Source organism: Notolepis coatsorum (assembly GCF_963971535.1).
Source record: "Notolepis coatsorum genome assembly, chromosome: 1".
Taxonomy (NCBI): domain Eukaryota; kingdom Metazoa; phylum Chordata; class Actinopteri; order Aulopiformes; family Paralepididae; genus Notolepis; species Notolepis coatsorum.
In genome coordinates, this window is record NC_140165.1 from 198,579,270 (window position 1) to 198,597,078 (window position 17,809).

The 17,809-nt window shown below is 42.7% G+C and overlaps 1 protein-coding gene across 1 annotated transcript in view; it reads left to right on the forward strand.

The window, feature by feature from the left end:
- Nucleotides 1-221: 221 nt before the first annotated feature.
- pitpnaa (phosphatidylinositol transfer protein, alpha a) overlaps nt 222-17,809 on the forward strand; it is a 40,191-nt gene continuing 22,603 nt past the window's right edge. Inside the window, exons 1-2 of the mRNA XM_084308647.1 lie at nt 222-336; nt 12,838-12,868. Of these exons, the coding sequence (XP_084164773.1) occupies nt 320-336; nt 12,838-12,868 (48 nt within the window). The 5' untranslated portion in view covers nt 222-319. The remainder of the gene's footprint in view (nt 337-12,837; nt 12,869-17,809) is intronic.

The following is a 17,809-nucleotide window of genomic DNA, read 5'->3' on the forward strand; positions in this document are numbered from 1 at the left end:
AACTCGCAAGCCAGAAAGAAATGTTGATGCAAGGTTTTGTCTGGCTTGCGACGAGGCTACAAATAAATGGTTTTGTTGTTATGGAGATTCATGGTCGACTCGTTTACCCGGTAAGGTACCTTAATAAATAGGCAATACACCTGAAACTAAAGTAGGCGTGGCCATCACTTTGACACTACGCCCCTTTCGGCATCTGTCAGGAAGAAACCCCACCACAGCGCACAAAACCACAGGCGGAGAAGAAGCAGCACTCAACTTGAAACATCTTTGGTTTTTGCATACACCTGTATGCGATTTTTGCACGGAAGACGCCGCCACGATGCTCATTAAAGAATTGTGAGTATTTTGAAACCGCTATCAAATGTATTGAACTAGTATCAAACATTCAGGGAGGAGAGAGAAACGAGCGCGAAGCGTCCCTGTCGCTCCACTTGCCGTGCGTCCACTGGCACTGACAGACACTGCGTTATTATCAACTGATCAGAATCAATGAAGTTGGCTATCAACAAAAACATAGGAAACACTAGTCTGATTATATCCAATTTATTGTAATTTCAAATGTCCGTATAGTTCTTATCTGTTAAGGTGGCTTTTACTCTTATATCTCTTTTTTATGCACCTGGCCTGTCTAAATGAGGGAGTGAATTGTTGAATGAAAGGATGAATGAATACATAAGGTGGTGGGTGATAGGGTTGCAAAGGATAAGTTAAGCTTATAATAGTCAACATATTATTTGGGGCAAGTACACATAATAAGGCAATACTATGTCTTGATCAAGTTTTGGCAAAAATATCCCCATTTAATGTTAAAGGGGAACTATCTTATAAATGGCCTTTTTCAGTGTTTAGCATTGTTTCCTAGCCATGTGGACTTATATTAATAGGATCTATGTCTCTAATTCTCATATTGGCGCATTCTTCCAATTCTCCTCTCACAATATTCACCCTCACTGAACTGAGTCATCTGAAAATGTGCATATCTGTGATTAGGGATGGGTACCGAATTCGGTACTTTTAAAGGTACCTACCGAAACACGTCGGTACTACCGAGTATCGATTCACGTGAGATCCGCCGGTGCCAACTTTCGGTACAATGCGCAAAAAAAAGGAAAGTCCGATGACGTCACGTTTTGTTGGTTGCAAAAACCAAACCGCACGTTAAGGCACAATACATGTTTTTCTTTTTTACATACTTGCACCACACGCAACGTTTTTAGCTATGTGCTCGCACTGCCGCGGTGGGTTTTATTTTTAGCGGTCGGAACTCCTTCGATAGTTTCACATATTTGTAACCCATTTAACGTTCTTAGACTTAAGCTGACGTTAGCTAACCGTCGGACATAACGTTAGCTCCTAGGGCTACAGTGCAAGCCGGCACAACTCAGGACAGAAGAGTAGAGAGGATGTGACGTCGGTAAACAAGCCACACACACACCGCAGAGCGGGTCGCCTGAATACTTTCGACAACAAATGTTTGTTTCCGCGTCTCTGATTGGCCAGGTCATGTGACATGTACGCCCAATCGTGGGACCGCAAGTTTCTACACTGGTTAAGCTTAGGCGCTCTTTCGAAGTTGGTTAAGGTTAGAGTTTGTCTTAGAGCATGGCGATAGAACGCCTGCCCTGATTCCAAACTCTAACCTTAACCAACTGCGAAAGAGTCGCCTAAGCTTAACCAGTGATAAACTAGGCGTTAGGTAGTTTGCAGGCTGTTAGACCCGGAAATAGGCGCCGAACTTGCCGTCCCACGATTGGCGCACATGTCACATGACCTGGCCAATCAGAGCGCAAAACTCGAACGCGGAAACAAACATTTGTTGTCGAAAGTATTCACGCAAGTGGGTCTTCTCCAAAGCGGGGGAGAAGCACACAGTGAGTGTGGAGCGAAAATAACTGCTTGAATACTCAATCAGCAGCTGGGGTAGTTCATTGCTGCTAGATTGTTTGTTTGTTTAATCAGTTGTAAAATACTTTACATCAGTAAGATGTAAATAATAATAAAGTCATAATAATACATTATTTATTTATTAAATATTAAGTTTGGAATATTTTTTTTACAACTGAGGTAGGTAGATACAATTTTTAGAGACTAAAGTACAGAAAAAAGGTACTGTTGGGTACCGGTATCGATTCACAGGTACCGGTATCGGTTCAAATGTGAAAGGTACCCATCCCTATCTGTGATGTCAGAGATTTCTCAGCTGCATAATAATGTGGCAGTTGGCACCAGGCCACACAGTGGTTGGAGCCCAGCCTCAAAACGGCTTAAGATCTTGAGGTAGAAAAATGCTGTTTTTGAGTACTTGATTAGAAATACAAAACAATGAATAAAAAACAAAATAAAAAAAAACATACAGAGGTGTTCCATAGACTCACAGGAATTGTGTAAAAGTGCCCAAATAGTGAAAGAAATTGTAAAATAGTTCCCCTTTAATTCAGATGAATTTTCAACCCTGAACTCTGCATTCAATGTGCGATGTACTCCTCCATCACATGCATCCTGTTTAATGGAAATCCAGTAACATTAGAATTACACAACTCTGTCTGCACAGTGCCTTCTACCATCATATGTGCAGAGTACTGAGACAAATACATGCTTTCAGACAAGTATTATATTACTGGGGTGAATATATTTGATGTGACATAATATATAGCATATTCAGTTAACTAGCTAATTGTAGTCTAAAGCAAAGCTCATATAGTGTCTAACTGTTACACCTTCTCCTCATTCGTTTTTGCTACCATGTGGGTTGTAGCTTGATTGAGCATGCTAATTTAATTTAAACTCTTTGAGACCGACCATACCGCTTGCGAGACGGCTAACATTACTAACTTTCAGAGGCTGTGATGGATGAACCTAGACATTGAGGAATATTAGTAGATACTAAGCATGTAGATACCTGTAAAGAGGCTAAATATAGCTCCAAAGTAAACATTTAAGTTCAACTTGCATAACTACATTTATTATTATTATTATTATTATTATTATTATTATTATTATTATTATTATTATTATTATTATTATTATTATTATTATTATTATTATTATTATTATTATTATTATTATTATTATTATTATTATTATTATTATGTATTTATGAGGGTTATGTCTGCTTTGTAAACGGTTTATGTTTTTATATGCATTTGCCATGGCAAATACAGCCTGTGCAAATAACCCCTATATGTATTCCTGTTATTTCCCATGCTATGCCTGTTAATTTCCATGGAAGGCTTCCACCTTTTGAATATTCCCTAAATTTACCAACCCTATGGTTGATTGAAAGTATGGTTGGATTCACTAGGTTCTGGAGTCCTTGAATACTGGACACATGTATTAGTACCATGTCATGTGCACATCATCTCTGAGCCAGCATCAAGTCTGGTGTCATCTGACCATGGTGCAAAGTACACACAATGTTTTACTGTGGCAGCAGATACAGTTGGATAACCCACATAAAAGTACAAATACAGCTTCTGCTTCTGTCTTAGACAGATATTGTCTAATAAGCAACATGGCTGTAGTGTTTTATTTTTTATATATATATACAGTGTTTAAATGCATCAATCTGGTGCACTTTGAGAGCAAAATAAAGAGGCTAGATTTATGATGAACTTTGTGCTCAAAACACAAAATCGACTAGACTAGTGCTTCCCAATCCTCTCCTCGATGCACCCCAGACGTTCAATGTATTTGTTAAATTCCACCACCAGCACACCTGATTCAACTAATAAAGGGCTAGTTAAGTTGAATCAGGTGTGCTGGTGGTGGAATTTAACAAATACATTGAACGGCTGGGGTGCTTCGAGGAGAGGATTGGGAAGCACTAGTCTAGTCGATTTTGTGTTTTGAGCACAAAGTTCATCATAGATCTAGCCTCTTTATTTTGCTCTCAAAGTGCACCAGATTGATGCATTTAACTTTAAAATGTACAAAAAAAATAAAGAGGGTCGGAGGTTCACCCCCCATAGTCTCTGAAAATCCTATGGGAAACACTGCACCTGATTCAACTTAACTAGCCCTTTACTAGTTGAATCAAGGTGTGCTGGTGGTGGAATTTAACAAATACATGGAACGGCTGGGGTGTCTCGAGGAGAGGTTTGGGAACCACGGGACTAGAGCATACATTTGAGCCATCAAAGAAATTAAGCAAAAGTGGTTACCTGTGTTGAACTGGTTTATTTTTTAGAAAATAAAAATATATAGTGGATTACTATTACGACTACTACCACTGCCAATACTACTGATACATCCCTATTGGCAAACTTTATATTTAAAAAAATTGTAAAAAAAATTTAATAAAAAAGAAAGATTTCTTTTTAATAAAAAAAATAATAATTTGGTTCATTATACAACTGTGGCGGGACTAATTAGACTGTGGCGGGCCACCACAGTCTAGGTAATTAATGGGAAACCCTCATTTCATCACTGAGAACTTTTGATATACATCAGACCGGCATCGTGGCATCAGAACTGCACTGTGCTGGGGGGGCAGGTGGCGCACAGAGATTACGTTCGTCACCAACACCGGGAGACACTAGGATTCGCCTGTTCGAATCCAGCTCCCGGCGTTGCTATCAGCTTGGCTGGCCTCTCACACTGATACAATTGGCTGTATCAGGGGGTGGGAAAGCTGAAGGGTGGGTCCTGGGCGTTGTGGACAGCGACCCCTACAGTTCGGTCGGGGCGCCTGCTCAGCGAGGGTTGGAACTGAGGAGAGATAGTGTGGCCTCCCACACGCTACACTCTCCCCGGTGAGAACCTGCGCGGCCAGGTTGGCCTGCCCCAGGCTGCACATGCGTCGGAGGAAAGCATGTGACAGTCTCCGGTCTCCCGGACCAACAGTAGGGGAAAGTACGCAACAACCAGGAAGGGTGGGATGGGAGAAAAATCGGGAAAAAAGGAGGGGAAGAAAGATAATAAAAAAAAAAGAAAAAAAGAACTGCACTGTGCTGTGATCACTACTGTACGTCTAATTTTGTAGGAGTAAACAGATTTGTTCACAATGTACCATTGTTAGGTCACCCGGAGATTAAGTTTGAATATTAATAATAATATATACAGTAATAACATAATAATAACATAATATTAAATGTCCAGGTAGGGAAATGGGGAAATCTCCTGTTGCTGAATGGGGAAATTCCACATGGGGAGAGACTGAAGGGCGACGCCTCAAGATGGATCAAATGTACCAGTGTTGGATAGCAATTGCTTGACATAATAATACTAACAAAACTAACATTTCAAACAATGTACGTGTCCTGCCGGCCAAATACAATATCCATCTATAGGAGGAATGACGTTTGTGTTTTACTTCAAAAGTAGGCATCCACGGTGGGTAGGGATGGGTACCGAATTCGGTACTTTTGAGGTACCGAACCGAAACACGTCGGTACTACCGAGTATCGAATCAAGTGAGATACCGAATTTTTCTTTAAATTTTTTTCCCCCCAATCCCCTTCCTGGTTGTTGCACACTCTACCCCCTACCGTCGGTCTGGGAGGGCGGAGACTATCACATGTGTAGCCAGCCCACCGCTTCTTTTCACCTGGCAGCGCGGACTCTCACTGGGGAAGTGTAACGTGTGGAAGGGTCACACTACCTCCGCCAGATCCTTCCCTCGCTGTGCAGGTGCCCCGACCGAACTGTAGGAGTCGCTGTTTACAACGACCAGGACCCACCCCACCGGCTTTCCCACCCGCTGACACTGCCAATTGTGTCAGTATATGGACGGCCGACCAAGCCGGAGGTACCGCAGCTGGATTAGATCCCACTGTCTCTGTGGTGGTAGACAGACGCTTAGTCCGCTGCGCTACCCGGCCGCCCCCAAGGCTACACCCTTTCTGATGACCAATGACTTTTGGCTCACCAGCAAGAGGCACTTTGTGCTGAGCAATATCCAAGCAGTCACTCTCCTGTCAAACGTTTCCAAATAGAATCCGCTATTGTTTTTTTAATACATTCAAGCTATATTACATTTAAAGCACTTAAATGCTCTTATCCAGAATGACTTAACAACAAACGCAGCAGTAGGAATGACACACATCCTTTTTTTAATCACCAACATAAATAAGGCTCAGTGTTTCACCTAGGATTTTTTTCAGGGGGAGTGGTAGGCCCCCCAAAACTACTAGTGTTGTCGTGTCACAGATACGTGGTGTCAACAGTGTCGTCATAGACGCGTGCAAGGCGGTTGTTCGTATCGGTGCATTTCTCTACACTGAGCTGAAATGAAACAATTGCACATAAATTAGGTAAAAAAATATTAACAATATTTATTTACAACACATAAATTTACTTATTTACAATTATACATACAGTAGTGACAACACACATACACAATACAGGGAGGCACATACAACACTCGTAGCTATTTACAACCAGTGTCAGACCGAGCACACTCAAGTTCTTCGGAAATTCTGAGGGCTCAAGTTTCAAGTTCAAGTTTCAAGTTTCTTTATTAGCTGACATACAAAAATACAGAATACTTTTACATGGAATGCTTTTTCCTGTTATGCTCCTAAGAGTGTGAGATCATAGGACGCTTGGTTCATACACATACAGCTCATTATAGTAATATTCCACAATTTATTACATTTTAGATAGTAATAATGGCACAGAGCATAAAATCACCGACATGCGCTTTGTTTGATGCATGCAGGACTAATGAGACAACATATGCATATTCACCACCGCAAACAGACTGGCAGCCGACAACGGGGCGCCATTGTGCGGAGGGAGGGGGGGCTGCACACTGGACGCTCTGACCAAAGAGTCAGTTTATCAGAGCGGAGCAGATTTTCTGAGTGCATTTATTAACTCACCTTAACTAGGGCCCTATGAAATCCATTTTTATCTTTTCCTGTTTTCGGATATGAATTTTCCTGTTTTCGGATTTCTCGGTTTTTAATTTTCCCTGTTTTTCGGATTTCTCTGATTTTATATTTTTTTCCCTTTGGATTTAACAAAGAAAAACAATACAAAATTATGTTTTTAACTAACTTTAATAACAGTACATCTGCAAACAGTGCCAGTGTAGTTCAATGTTCAGTGCCAGTTCAGTTATGAGGTTTCTTTTTTTCAATTCAGTTCAGTTCAATGCAGTTCAACTGCCAGTGCAGTGCAGTAACTAAATAATAATGAAATAGTTAAATAATACAAAATAATAATTTGTTTAAAAGAAATCAGAAAAAACTGTAAAATGTAATTTATTTCAAAGAGATGTCCTTTAAAGGTCCATGCTTCTCCCCATCTCTGGCTGACATCACCATTGTGATACATGATGGTTAGGCCTTTGTGTTTTCCTCAGTGAGGGATTATCTTTTGTCAGTCAGCAGCGTTTTGCACTTGCTGAAGCTTCTCTCTGTATATACATTTTTAAGTTTAAATATCAACATTATCTGGCCATCCTCAGTAAATTCTATCAAACTTTCCAAATACCAGAGTTGGGATGGGCACGTGCGCACACACACACACGCATGCACGCACGCACGCACGCACGCACGCACGCACGCACGCACGCACGCACGCACGCACGCACGCACGCACGCACGCACGCACGCACGCACGCACGCACGCACGCACACACACACACACACACACACACACACACACACACACACACACACACACACACACACACAGACACACAGACACACACACACAGAAAGGGAGAATGGCTTATATGAACTATCCAGTTCATATATCAACTTATATCAACTATTCAGTTCGTTTTTATAGTGTAACGTTTGGTTACTTGAAGGAGAGAGAGAGAGAGAGAGAGACTTGTTACGCGTGACGCTAGATAGTCTCGGAATGTCACGGAATGGATTTGGTAGCTTTTTTCTGCGTCTCCGTAGACCATGCCGCGCCACAGTTTTAAAGTCTTAGTGAAGATTAATTTATATGAAAACTGAATTTAGCTAGCTTGCCAACATTACTGTGATTAAAGCAAACAAAAAAAATATATAATAATAATAATAATTTACATTTTCTTTTTTATATAATCTTTTTTTTATTATTATAATTTTTTTCAGGAGGGGCGGGGGGTCCCACCAAGGCAATGGTAGGGGAAGCACTGAGCTAGTTCTTAACCCTTTCACTGTCGTGCGGCAGTGAAAGGGTTAACCCTCTGTGTATTGTCACAGTGAAAGGGTTAACCGTTTTGGTAGTGCGGCAGTGAAAGGGTTAATAAAGGCAGTGTACCCTTTTGATGCAAGGCCTATGGTCATAATTATTTTCATTAGACTCTGCCACTATTGTAGTACTGGTGTTGCTCCTGACTAGAGTTTTTATAACAACTATATTTTCCAGGCCTGATGGCTCCCCTTCCACTCTGATCCCCTCTAATGAAATATTCAGGCCATGCTAGACTGGCAACAGGTGGCCATTAATTGGCTATTGTACCATGGACCACCGAAGGGAGACACATAAAGGGTAGCCTACCCTACACACACAAACAGTCGTGGGCACACACACACACACACACACACACACACACACACACACACACACACACACACACACCTTCTTTTCTCTGCCTGGTTGTCCCTTGACAGTGGCATTCTTCAGGGTGGTTTTCTATCTCATCTCTCTCTGGCCTACAGTCAGAGGTCTGTCAAATCTCCATCAACAGTAATAGGCCCCCATGTCTCAACTACAGTGTGCTACACAATATGTCTGGCTAATACTCCTCACTTGTTCCAATTAGACAGGCCAGTATTTAGTCTGCCTGACTAATGACCCATTGACAGATGACTGGGTGTTTTTTTTGCTTAGATCCTGACTTATGGTGTTATTCTAAGTTGGTTGTGGGTAGCCTATTGGTGTGTCCCTGTTATGGTTTGTAACCGACCCCAATCGCACAACACAAGACAGGTATGAGAGTAAGCCAAGAACTGGGCATTTATTGAAACACACAGAAAACGGCACTGTCCCTTTAAGGGAGAACACAAATTACTGGAAAACAAGAAATGGGAAAAAGGCACAGTGCCTTTAAGAGGCGAGCTGGCTAAGGGGAAGGCTAAGGGAAACAGGAACAGGACAAGGGAAGGAAACTGGGAGGACTAGGAGGAACTAGGAGGACTGGACAGGGAGGACTAGGAAGACTAGAGAGGACTGGACAGGGAGGACTAGGATGACTAGGAGGACTGGACAGGGAGCACTAGGAGGACTAGAGAGGGGAAGACTAGGAGGACTAGACAGGGAGGACTAGGATGACTAGGGTGGGGAAAACAGGGACAGAGGCCCGCGGAGGCGGGCTGGGGACAGGGAGGACTAGGAGGACTAGAGTGTGGAAACAGGGACAGAGAAAAACAGACAAGGCCTGGGAAAAGGCATTAGAAGAATGTTGCTGCTCTGCAGCTTCTCCCGGGAAGGTTCGTCTGAGGAATAGACGATGACGTCAGAGCCGCTCTGCAGATTCCTCTCGGCAGCTCTCCGAGGTGGAAACGGGACAGAGAGGGAGAGAGAGCGGGTTAGCTCAGAGAACAGTTGGGAACAGAGCAGGTGACAGGAGAAGTGACTTGTCCCAAAACAGATAATCCAGTGACAGAATCTTCGGTGTAAATACACACTGCGAGTAATGTCCCAACAACAATCCACGTGATGAATCTTCGGTGCTATACACACTGTGAGCGAAGTCCCAATACTAATCCAAGTGATAATATCTTCGGTGTGAATACACACAGTGAGCGATGTTAAAGCAAATATTATCCCAATGAACAATCCAAAAGGCTGACACTGGGTGAGTGACAGTCTGACAAAAAAGCAGGATATCTTCAGTGTCTTAAACACACGAAAAACGAATTGGGTCAAAGACAGTCTTGCAAAACTCACCCAGGCGCTGTGCGTAAAGAGAGCAGGATCAACAGGGCGAGCGCGTCGCCACGGGGAACGGGTTGTCCAAGCGGAGGTCTGAGTGGTGCGCGACTGCTTGGAGTACGCGCCGGTACGGGGGGCACATCTGGCGCGGAGGTCTGAGTGGTGCGCGACTGCTTGGAGTACGCGCCGGTACGGAGGGCGCATCTGGCGCGGAGGTCTGAGGGGTGCGCGACTGCTTGGAGTCCGCGCCGGTACGGAGGACGCATCTGGAGTGCGTCTGAATGCGCGTCTGGAGTGAAGAGCGCGTCTGCGCGGAAGAGCGCGTCTGCTGCGCGGAGGTCTGGATGCGCGTCTGGGCGTCTGCTGCGCGGAGGTCTGGATGCGCGTCTGGACGTCTGCTGCGCGGAGGTCTGAAGTGGAACACTGGAATACCTCCCGTGGAAGTTTAGAGAGCGCAGTCCAGTGTCTCCTTCCAGGCAAACGGCGACAGGAGGCGAAGGCTAGAGCGCATCTCACGCCGGAGATGAAAACATAATAACAGACAGAGAACCTCCCGAAGGAGTTAGGTGATAGAGATATGATACGGAACGACCCGACAGGAACTGAGGGGAGAGCGAGGTACTTAAAGCCCACAGGGGAACTAATTAGAATGCACATCAGGTGCGTGAAGGTAATTGATACTTGAAACTAGAAGTGTGTGTTCGGCACCAGACCAATCAAACACATAATGACAGGTAGTCCAAGGGTGTGGTTGCTGAAGAGCAAACGAACGCGAGGGTGGGGGCTAGTGAGGTGAGGAGAATGCAATTGATTAACAGAAAACTAAAGGAACAGAGCGAGTAGGCTTAAAGGAACAGAGCGAGTAGGTGAGCAGCGGACAAAACCTCACAGTCCCACTGTTTGTTGAACATGCTGGTCCCACATTGCTAGAACATTGGCCCCAGTGCCCTAATAAAACAAAGCGACCATTTATTATCGGGCCTCATTGCTCATTGCTCATTGCTCATTGACAGTATAGATGGCCTATACGGTCAACTACAGAAGCAGAATTCCCTTTTCTATGACAGGTTTTTGAATAATAACATTTTCTTCTAAACACACAATAGTCAAGCTAACATTACTGAAACTCATACTGGACATTGGTCTGGTAGCAAATCCTGGCTCAGACACTGAAATTACCCCAGTCTCTCCACTGCTATTTTACAATTCTATAGGAAAGGAACTGCTACCAGGAAATATGGTGTTTTAAGATGTGTTTTTATGGCATTTCTGCTTTATTGGGGACAGGATAGTGAGTGACAGGAAACCCAGGACGTTGCGATCACGCGGTGTGTTTCCTACCCCGATGATATCATATAATCTTAATATTAATACCGTGGGTATCACACTCCTATGCAGAGCTGTGTCTATTCCTTTACACTATGAAAGTCAAATGTGATCTGAATAGTGAGATCTTTTCTTTTTCTTCTTTTCTTCTTTATTATTATTATTATAATTATTAAAAATGTTCTTGTTTAATCTGATTGTTTGTTTCTTTGTATATGGTATAAATTATTATTTTGTGTAAATTAGGTTGTATGCAGAGTCGCCGACCATCAAGTAATACCGGTACTTGTTTAGTTTAGGAATAGGGGGCAGGTAACTATACGAATTATTCTTCTTCCTGCTCCTTTTGCCCATGGTATGGTATTTATGATTTTGTATAAAAACTCTATGATTGTATTGCTTCCATGTGGCAAATAAAAGTCTGAATCTGAGGGAGCTCCAGTAGCTCACCGCGTATCTCTGCGCTATTGCGGCGTCGGGGACAACCGTGCGCGTCACGGATCTGGGGTACACAAGTTCGACTCCCGAACTCGCCGTATTTTCTCAGAGTGTCTTTCCCCCCGATCTATATCCTATTTATTCAACCTCTTTCTGTCGGTCGTGCTTGACCAGAAAAAGCGATAAACGCTAAAAGAACCAGCTGACTGGTCAAAGTAAAAAAAAAAAAAAGTCTGAATCTGAATCTGAATCTGATCACAGCCTGCAAAACACCTCCAAGACGGCAAAACATTTGACCAAGTCCGGACATCTGTGACCAAATTAGTTTGAAAGAAAATGCGTCTGTAAATTTTTATTAGGTGTATACAGAGTATCACAAATAGCCACATAATACATTTGAACATTTATGAGTTATGCAGTGATGTAGTAATCAGAAAAGTAAAGTATTTTCCGCGTAAGGAAACCATACCTTTATGGCTGCGTTCATCATCGTTTCCATGGACACAGTGAATAAACGAGGCTGCACAGACACTGTGAAATCTAATTGTTTAACTTCTTTCAACAAATCTTCGGTTATTATTTATAATAAAAAATATGGGGTATACTATTATTTATTCAATATGTTAAGGGGAAATTATTTGAGTATAAGCAGCACCGGTTAGTTTACTTCCCCTTTGGGCAGAGATGTTGGACAGGAACGCAAGTGGAACATTGTCCAGGAGAATACATGGGTATAGACTACTGCACTTCCGCGTTACATTGAGCTCATGGGAGAGAGCCTTGGCATTAAGTGGTTGTAGCTACGGCTGTGGGGGTGCTGGAGACATGACCCAATAGACTTTTATACGCCTAGTCTCCTGAACACCGAGAGACCAGTCCCAAGTCGATCTGCACTTTCTCGGCCGAGCTATAGTCACTTTTCCGCACCTACTCCGAACTCTGCATGCGCAGATTGATAAACCTAGATCTCTGAACAATCCAGAGAGACTCCGTGGGCAATCTGCGCATGCGGAGTTAGGTAGTAGGTGCAGAAAAGTGACTATAGCTCTGCCGAGAAATTGCTGATCGACTTGGGACTGGTCTCTCATGGCTCTCATCCACATTCATTCATTTTCTCCCCCCACTCTCTCTCCCATGATTTCAGAATACCGGAAGTGTTGCGGTGGTCTATCAGACAAAGGACTTTAAATGCAGTAATGCCTTGTTGATTGCTGTGTTGTAATTATTTCTCTCTCTTTTCTCTTTCTCTTCTAGCCGAGTCATCCTGCCCATTTCGGTGGAGGAGGTAAAAAATCTACTGCATTGTCACCTTATTCATCCGTATCTCCTGTTTTCTTCTGTCATCCATGCTTACAATCAGCGTGTGGCTGAAGTGTCTAAAGCCTTAGTCGGTTCCTTAGATTACAGTGCCCATAGCACAGATTGTTAGTTTTATTAACTTCCACTATCCATTAAACAGCAATGAGTAGGTCCAGGGGCGTAGCAAGGACGTTTGGGCCCTGCACATATTTGTGTCTCTGGGCCCCCCTCCCCTCCCCATATGCACCTCCAGACATTATTAATCAACTTCACGGTTATACAGGCTCACCCAGAGTGGCAATAATGGCAGGGTAGCACAAATTGGCTGTTATTACCATATCTTCCAAAAAACTGCCACCTCTTTCAAATCTGTCACAAGAGGACAATTCTAGTGAAGCCTCAATAGCCTGCCCTGCACAGGAAAACTCACCTTTTTGGAACTTTTAAACCAACACTTTAAAGCAATCCTCAGCAGTGGGCCCCAGGTAGTCCGTTTTACTATTCCCCCACTTCCGGTGCCCCTGCGTCAGTCTACACTCAAAATGTCATATGGTACTGGAATTTTGAACAGAATACTTTGCTCTAGGTTTGAGCCTTGGAGCAGATTATTATCTGCTGCCAACATTAGCTAGACTTAGAGCAATGAACCAGAGAGGTCTGCGCTTCTTCTGCTGGGAGGAAGGAGAACTACTGGTTGTATAACTCTCCAACAAGCTATTAGTCTACATTTTTCTTTTTGCTCCTATACATTACATACCTGATGTTCCTGTTCTTACAGATGCTTACTATAATATAGTATATATCATATATACCTGACCTTATTGTTCCTCAGTGTGCTGTAGCTACTCTATGTTAGGGCTGGGCAATTAATTGAGTTTCAATTTCAATTTTGGCTTCCCACGACCACGAGAACAAGAGAATCGAGATATAACGATCATTATTATTAATAATAATAATAATATTATTATCTCTGGAGAGTAACAGAAAGAAGCATTTTGTATAAAAGTATTCTGTACTTCTGTATGACAACTAATAAATAAACTTGAAACTTGAACTTGAATACACTTTATTTGTATAGCACCTTTCATACAAGAATTGCAGCTCTTAATTGCTTCACAGCAGTAAAGAAAAGACATAGGCATAAAATGAGCACAAAATTGACAAAAAAGTGCAGACATAAAATTAGTATAAAATAGTTAGCAAGGTAAGGTATAGAACATTAAATCACATAGTTTTTCATATTATGATCTAACATCTTAATATAGGCATCTTTTTTTACGGTTTGATTATCACGGATACACATCCTTTTAACTTTAGCTTTTGTGATTTATGATCACAGGGACTCAAACCCATGATGGTCTAGATCAGAGGTTCTCAAACTTTTTTATACCACGACCCCATTTTATTTAGGATTTTTTTGGCGACCCCACACGTAATTTCAACGTGGAAATGAGGAATATCAAAATAAAAGCACACGTTGTTGAACCTGATCATGCATATTTATTATAAAATGAAATTACAGCACTATGTTATCAATGAAATGGATTCATATTATCAACAAAAGCAACAGAATTGTTTCTGTATACACATTTATAAAACAAGGGCCTGTCCAGTGAACTTGACTTTCAGTAGCTCGTCAGTCGTCACACGAAAGATCATTGAGCACTTCCTGCTCAGACAGTGGCCTGCTGCGTCATGCGTAATGAACGGATCTTTGATCCAGTTGTCCAAATTGTCCGTGCGCTCTCTCCGAAATTGTTCAATGAGCCCTTCTAGTGGCTACATATGATTGTTTTGCAACAATCTGTTCCTACAAAAAGCCACCAAAAAAAATAGCAGGAAATACCCCAAAATCTCCGCTGATTATCCTGTAGTGCCACTAACGGAGTCTTAATCCAGCTCATTATCAGCACATGTCTCTGCCAATAGGTTGTTTTTGTCTGCAAGGAAAATCCGCTCTTCTTCTCTGAGTAAAAAAAAAGGCGATGTAATGCTCTGCCTCGAGATAGCCACCTCACTTCAGTGTGGTATAGCAGCTGGTTATGCGCAGAGCCCATTTCATCGCGGCCAACCGGCACCACTTCTGACAACAAACCTAACCATTGCTAGTCCAGGTTACACACAAAAGACCAGACCCCCCTCCGCGATTATAAATGCGCAGGATGTACTGAGATGTGTATTGGAATACTGTGTGTCGGCCTGAAGGGGCGAGACGTGGCAAACACACACAGCGGCCCGGTGGAAAACTCTATCTGAGTTTTTTTTTTTTTTTATGCTTGACCCCACTGTCACCTACCCACGACCCTACTTTGGGTCGCGACCCGTAGTTTGAGAACCACTGGTCTAGATTATTGTGCCCCATGGTGTGTTGCTCTCAATTGGTCTTGAGTTGTAAATGCAACGCACCCTTACTTCACAGTGTTTTCTTTGCCCCTCCCCCCATGCCCAAACAGTAGTGTCAGCTCATGTTGAGAGGAAGGAGGCCATGGCACGTTTCTCCAGTTCTTTTTAAATGTCTTTGGTAACTTGTCGGAGATGATAGAAAGGCAGCCTTTCGTCGAGAAGAAAGGTAAAACTGTTGTCTGGAAACACTTTGGTTTCGAGGTATCAGACTTGGAAGTTGAACAAGATAAAATACTATACTATTTGTTACACAGTTGTGGCTACACCACAAGGCAACACAACCAATTTGTTCAATCAAGGAAAAGTTAAATAAATGCTTATAAAGTTCTCAAATCAATGAGTGATCGTGTTTTCATAATCAGGATTTGAATATCAATCAAAATAATCGTGATTATGATTTCTGCCATAATCGAGTAGCCCTGCTGTAGTATGTGAGAGTTTGTTTTTAGTCTCTCACAGACTCTCAGGTCTTATTATATTCTGCTCTCACTGGCAGCTGCAAACACATGTTATAGTAATGTTTCCCGGCCACTCTTGCTGCACACTGAATTTCGATGCCCTTGCAGTTGAAAGGCTCTGTTGTAGGCCTACAGCCACTATATTTACCAGATTGAATTTAGCTGGCTCTTATCTTGCATACCATCTCTTGATTGATTGATTGAAAAGTTTATTAACAGATTGCAGAATGGGTACAGTACAGTACAGCTCAATACATACAATTGTTAAGGGGATGCAGACCAGAGAAAGACTTTCGTCTTGTTTACATCAGGGTCCCCCATTTTCAATTCATCATAACATATATGACATACATGACATACAGATAGACAGTACTGCTACATCTACAGACGCAGCGCTCAAAAATCAAACCAATTCTGCTGCTTGTCTGCTGCTTGTTGCTGGAACAAAGGGAGGGTAGTTAACTTAAGTGCTTCCCCAGGAAGGGGGTCGGGGGCTACTGCCCTCAGACCCCCAAAATAATTTTTATATGGGCAGTCTGACTTGGGGTACTGACCATATATTAGTGTTGCAATGCATGATAAGTAAACAGTGAAAAAAGCTAAGAAATCTGATGGGGCTGGGACATTTGGGACGAATAAATATTTAAGATGAAAATCTGCCCAGCCTGTGGGAGGAAGTGGAGGTGTGAAATCTGGCCCGGTCAAGAACAATAGGAGTCACACAATCAGTTTGGAGTGCAGTGGTGGAGGAGTGGTAGAGGCGCATGAGAGGTTTGAGTTTTGAGTGCTGTATCTGTATACATTTATGACATATCAGATTTGCAAATACAGTACTGTTTGTGATACAAAAGTGTCCAGAAAAAGAGTGTATATACATTTGACGTAGAAACTGTACATTGGAGGAGGTTGGGTGGGTGGGGTGGGGTTGGGTGGGTGGGGGCTGTACATTGGAGGTGGGGACACACACACACTGAACACTGTACATTGGAATACTGACAAAGCCATACTTGGTCATTTACTGTACAGCTGGGTTAGGACATTTGTAGGGGCCAGTTTCGAATTGCAGTCTCTCGTAGGTGTTTTTTGAGAGTGGGTAGTGATTCACATTCCTTTACAGCTTTGGGTAGGGCATTCCACATTGATGTGGCATAATTGCGAAACGTGTTTAGTCCCTTGTTTGAGCCGAATCTGGGTTTAACATGATTTGTGGAGCTCCCTCTGGTGTTGTGATTGTGGTATTCACTGACCTTTGGGAAGTATTTTGACATGTACATGGGTACCCTGGTCGCGTAGTGTATCTTGTAGACCAGGCCCATTGCAAGTTGCTGTACTCTGTAGTATACTCTAAGCCATCCTAGGTTGTCAAAGTGGGCAGGGGTGAGGTGGGTTCTAGGAGTCAGGTCAAGCAGTAGTCTGACTAGCTTGTTTTGAGATGTTTGTAATTTGTTTTTTAGTGCCTTTGAGGTGCTTTGGTACCATGAGGTGCAAGCATAGTCGTAGTACCCTTGAATGAGTGCTCCTGCTGGAGTCTTCAGGGTATTCTTGTTTACCAGAGAGGAGATCCGGTACAAGAATCGAGTTTGTTGATTGACTTTTTTTATTACATTGGATGCCATTTTGTCACAGGAAAGATTAGCCTCTAGGATGGAACCCAGGTAGGTAATTTCATCTTTCCTTGTGACAATATTGTCACCCACTGTAACCGAGAAGCCGTCGGTCTTGCTGAGTTTGTTATTTGAACCGAAGAGAATGGACTCTGTTTTGCCCATGTGTAATGATAGTTTGTTGTCGGCGAGCCATATGCAGATTTTGCCTAGTTCCGAGCTGAGGGCTTTTTCAACCTGTAACTTGTTCTTGTCAGTGGTTGGTTACCATATCAGCAAGGGTACAGGTTCAATTCAATTTCCTATGTCCTTCTCTCTGTTTGGTCACAATCGGTGATGACTACTTTTTCTACTGTTTATTTGAGTTTTTTTCATCTACATCACAGTTGTTGCTGCCCCCCCCCCTCTGGTCATTGTTACTTCAGACATTTTAAGCTGAAACTTCAAGCCTATAACACTGCA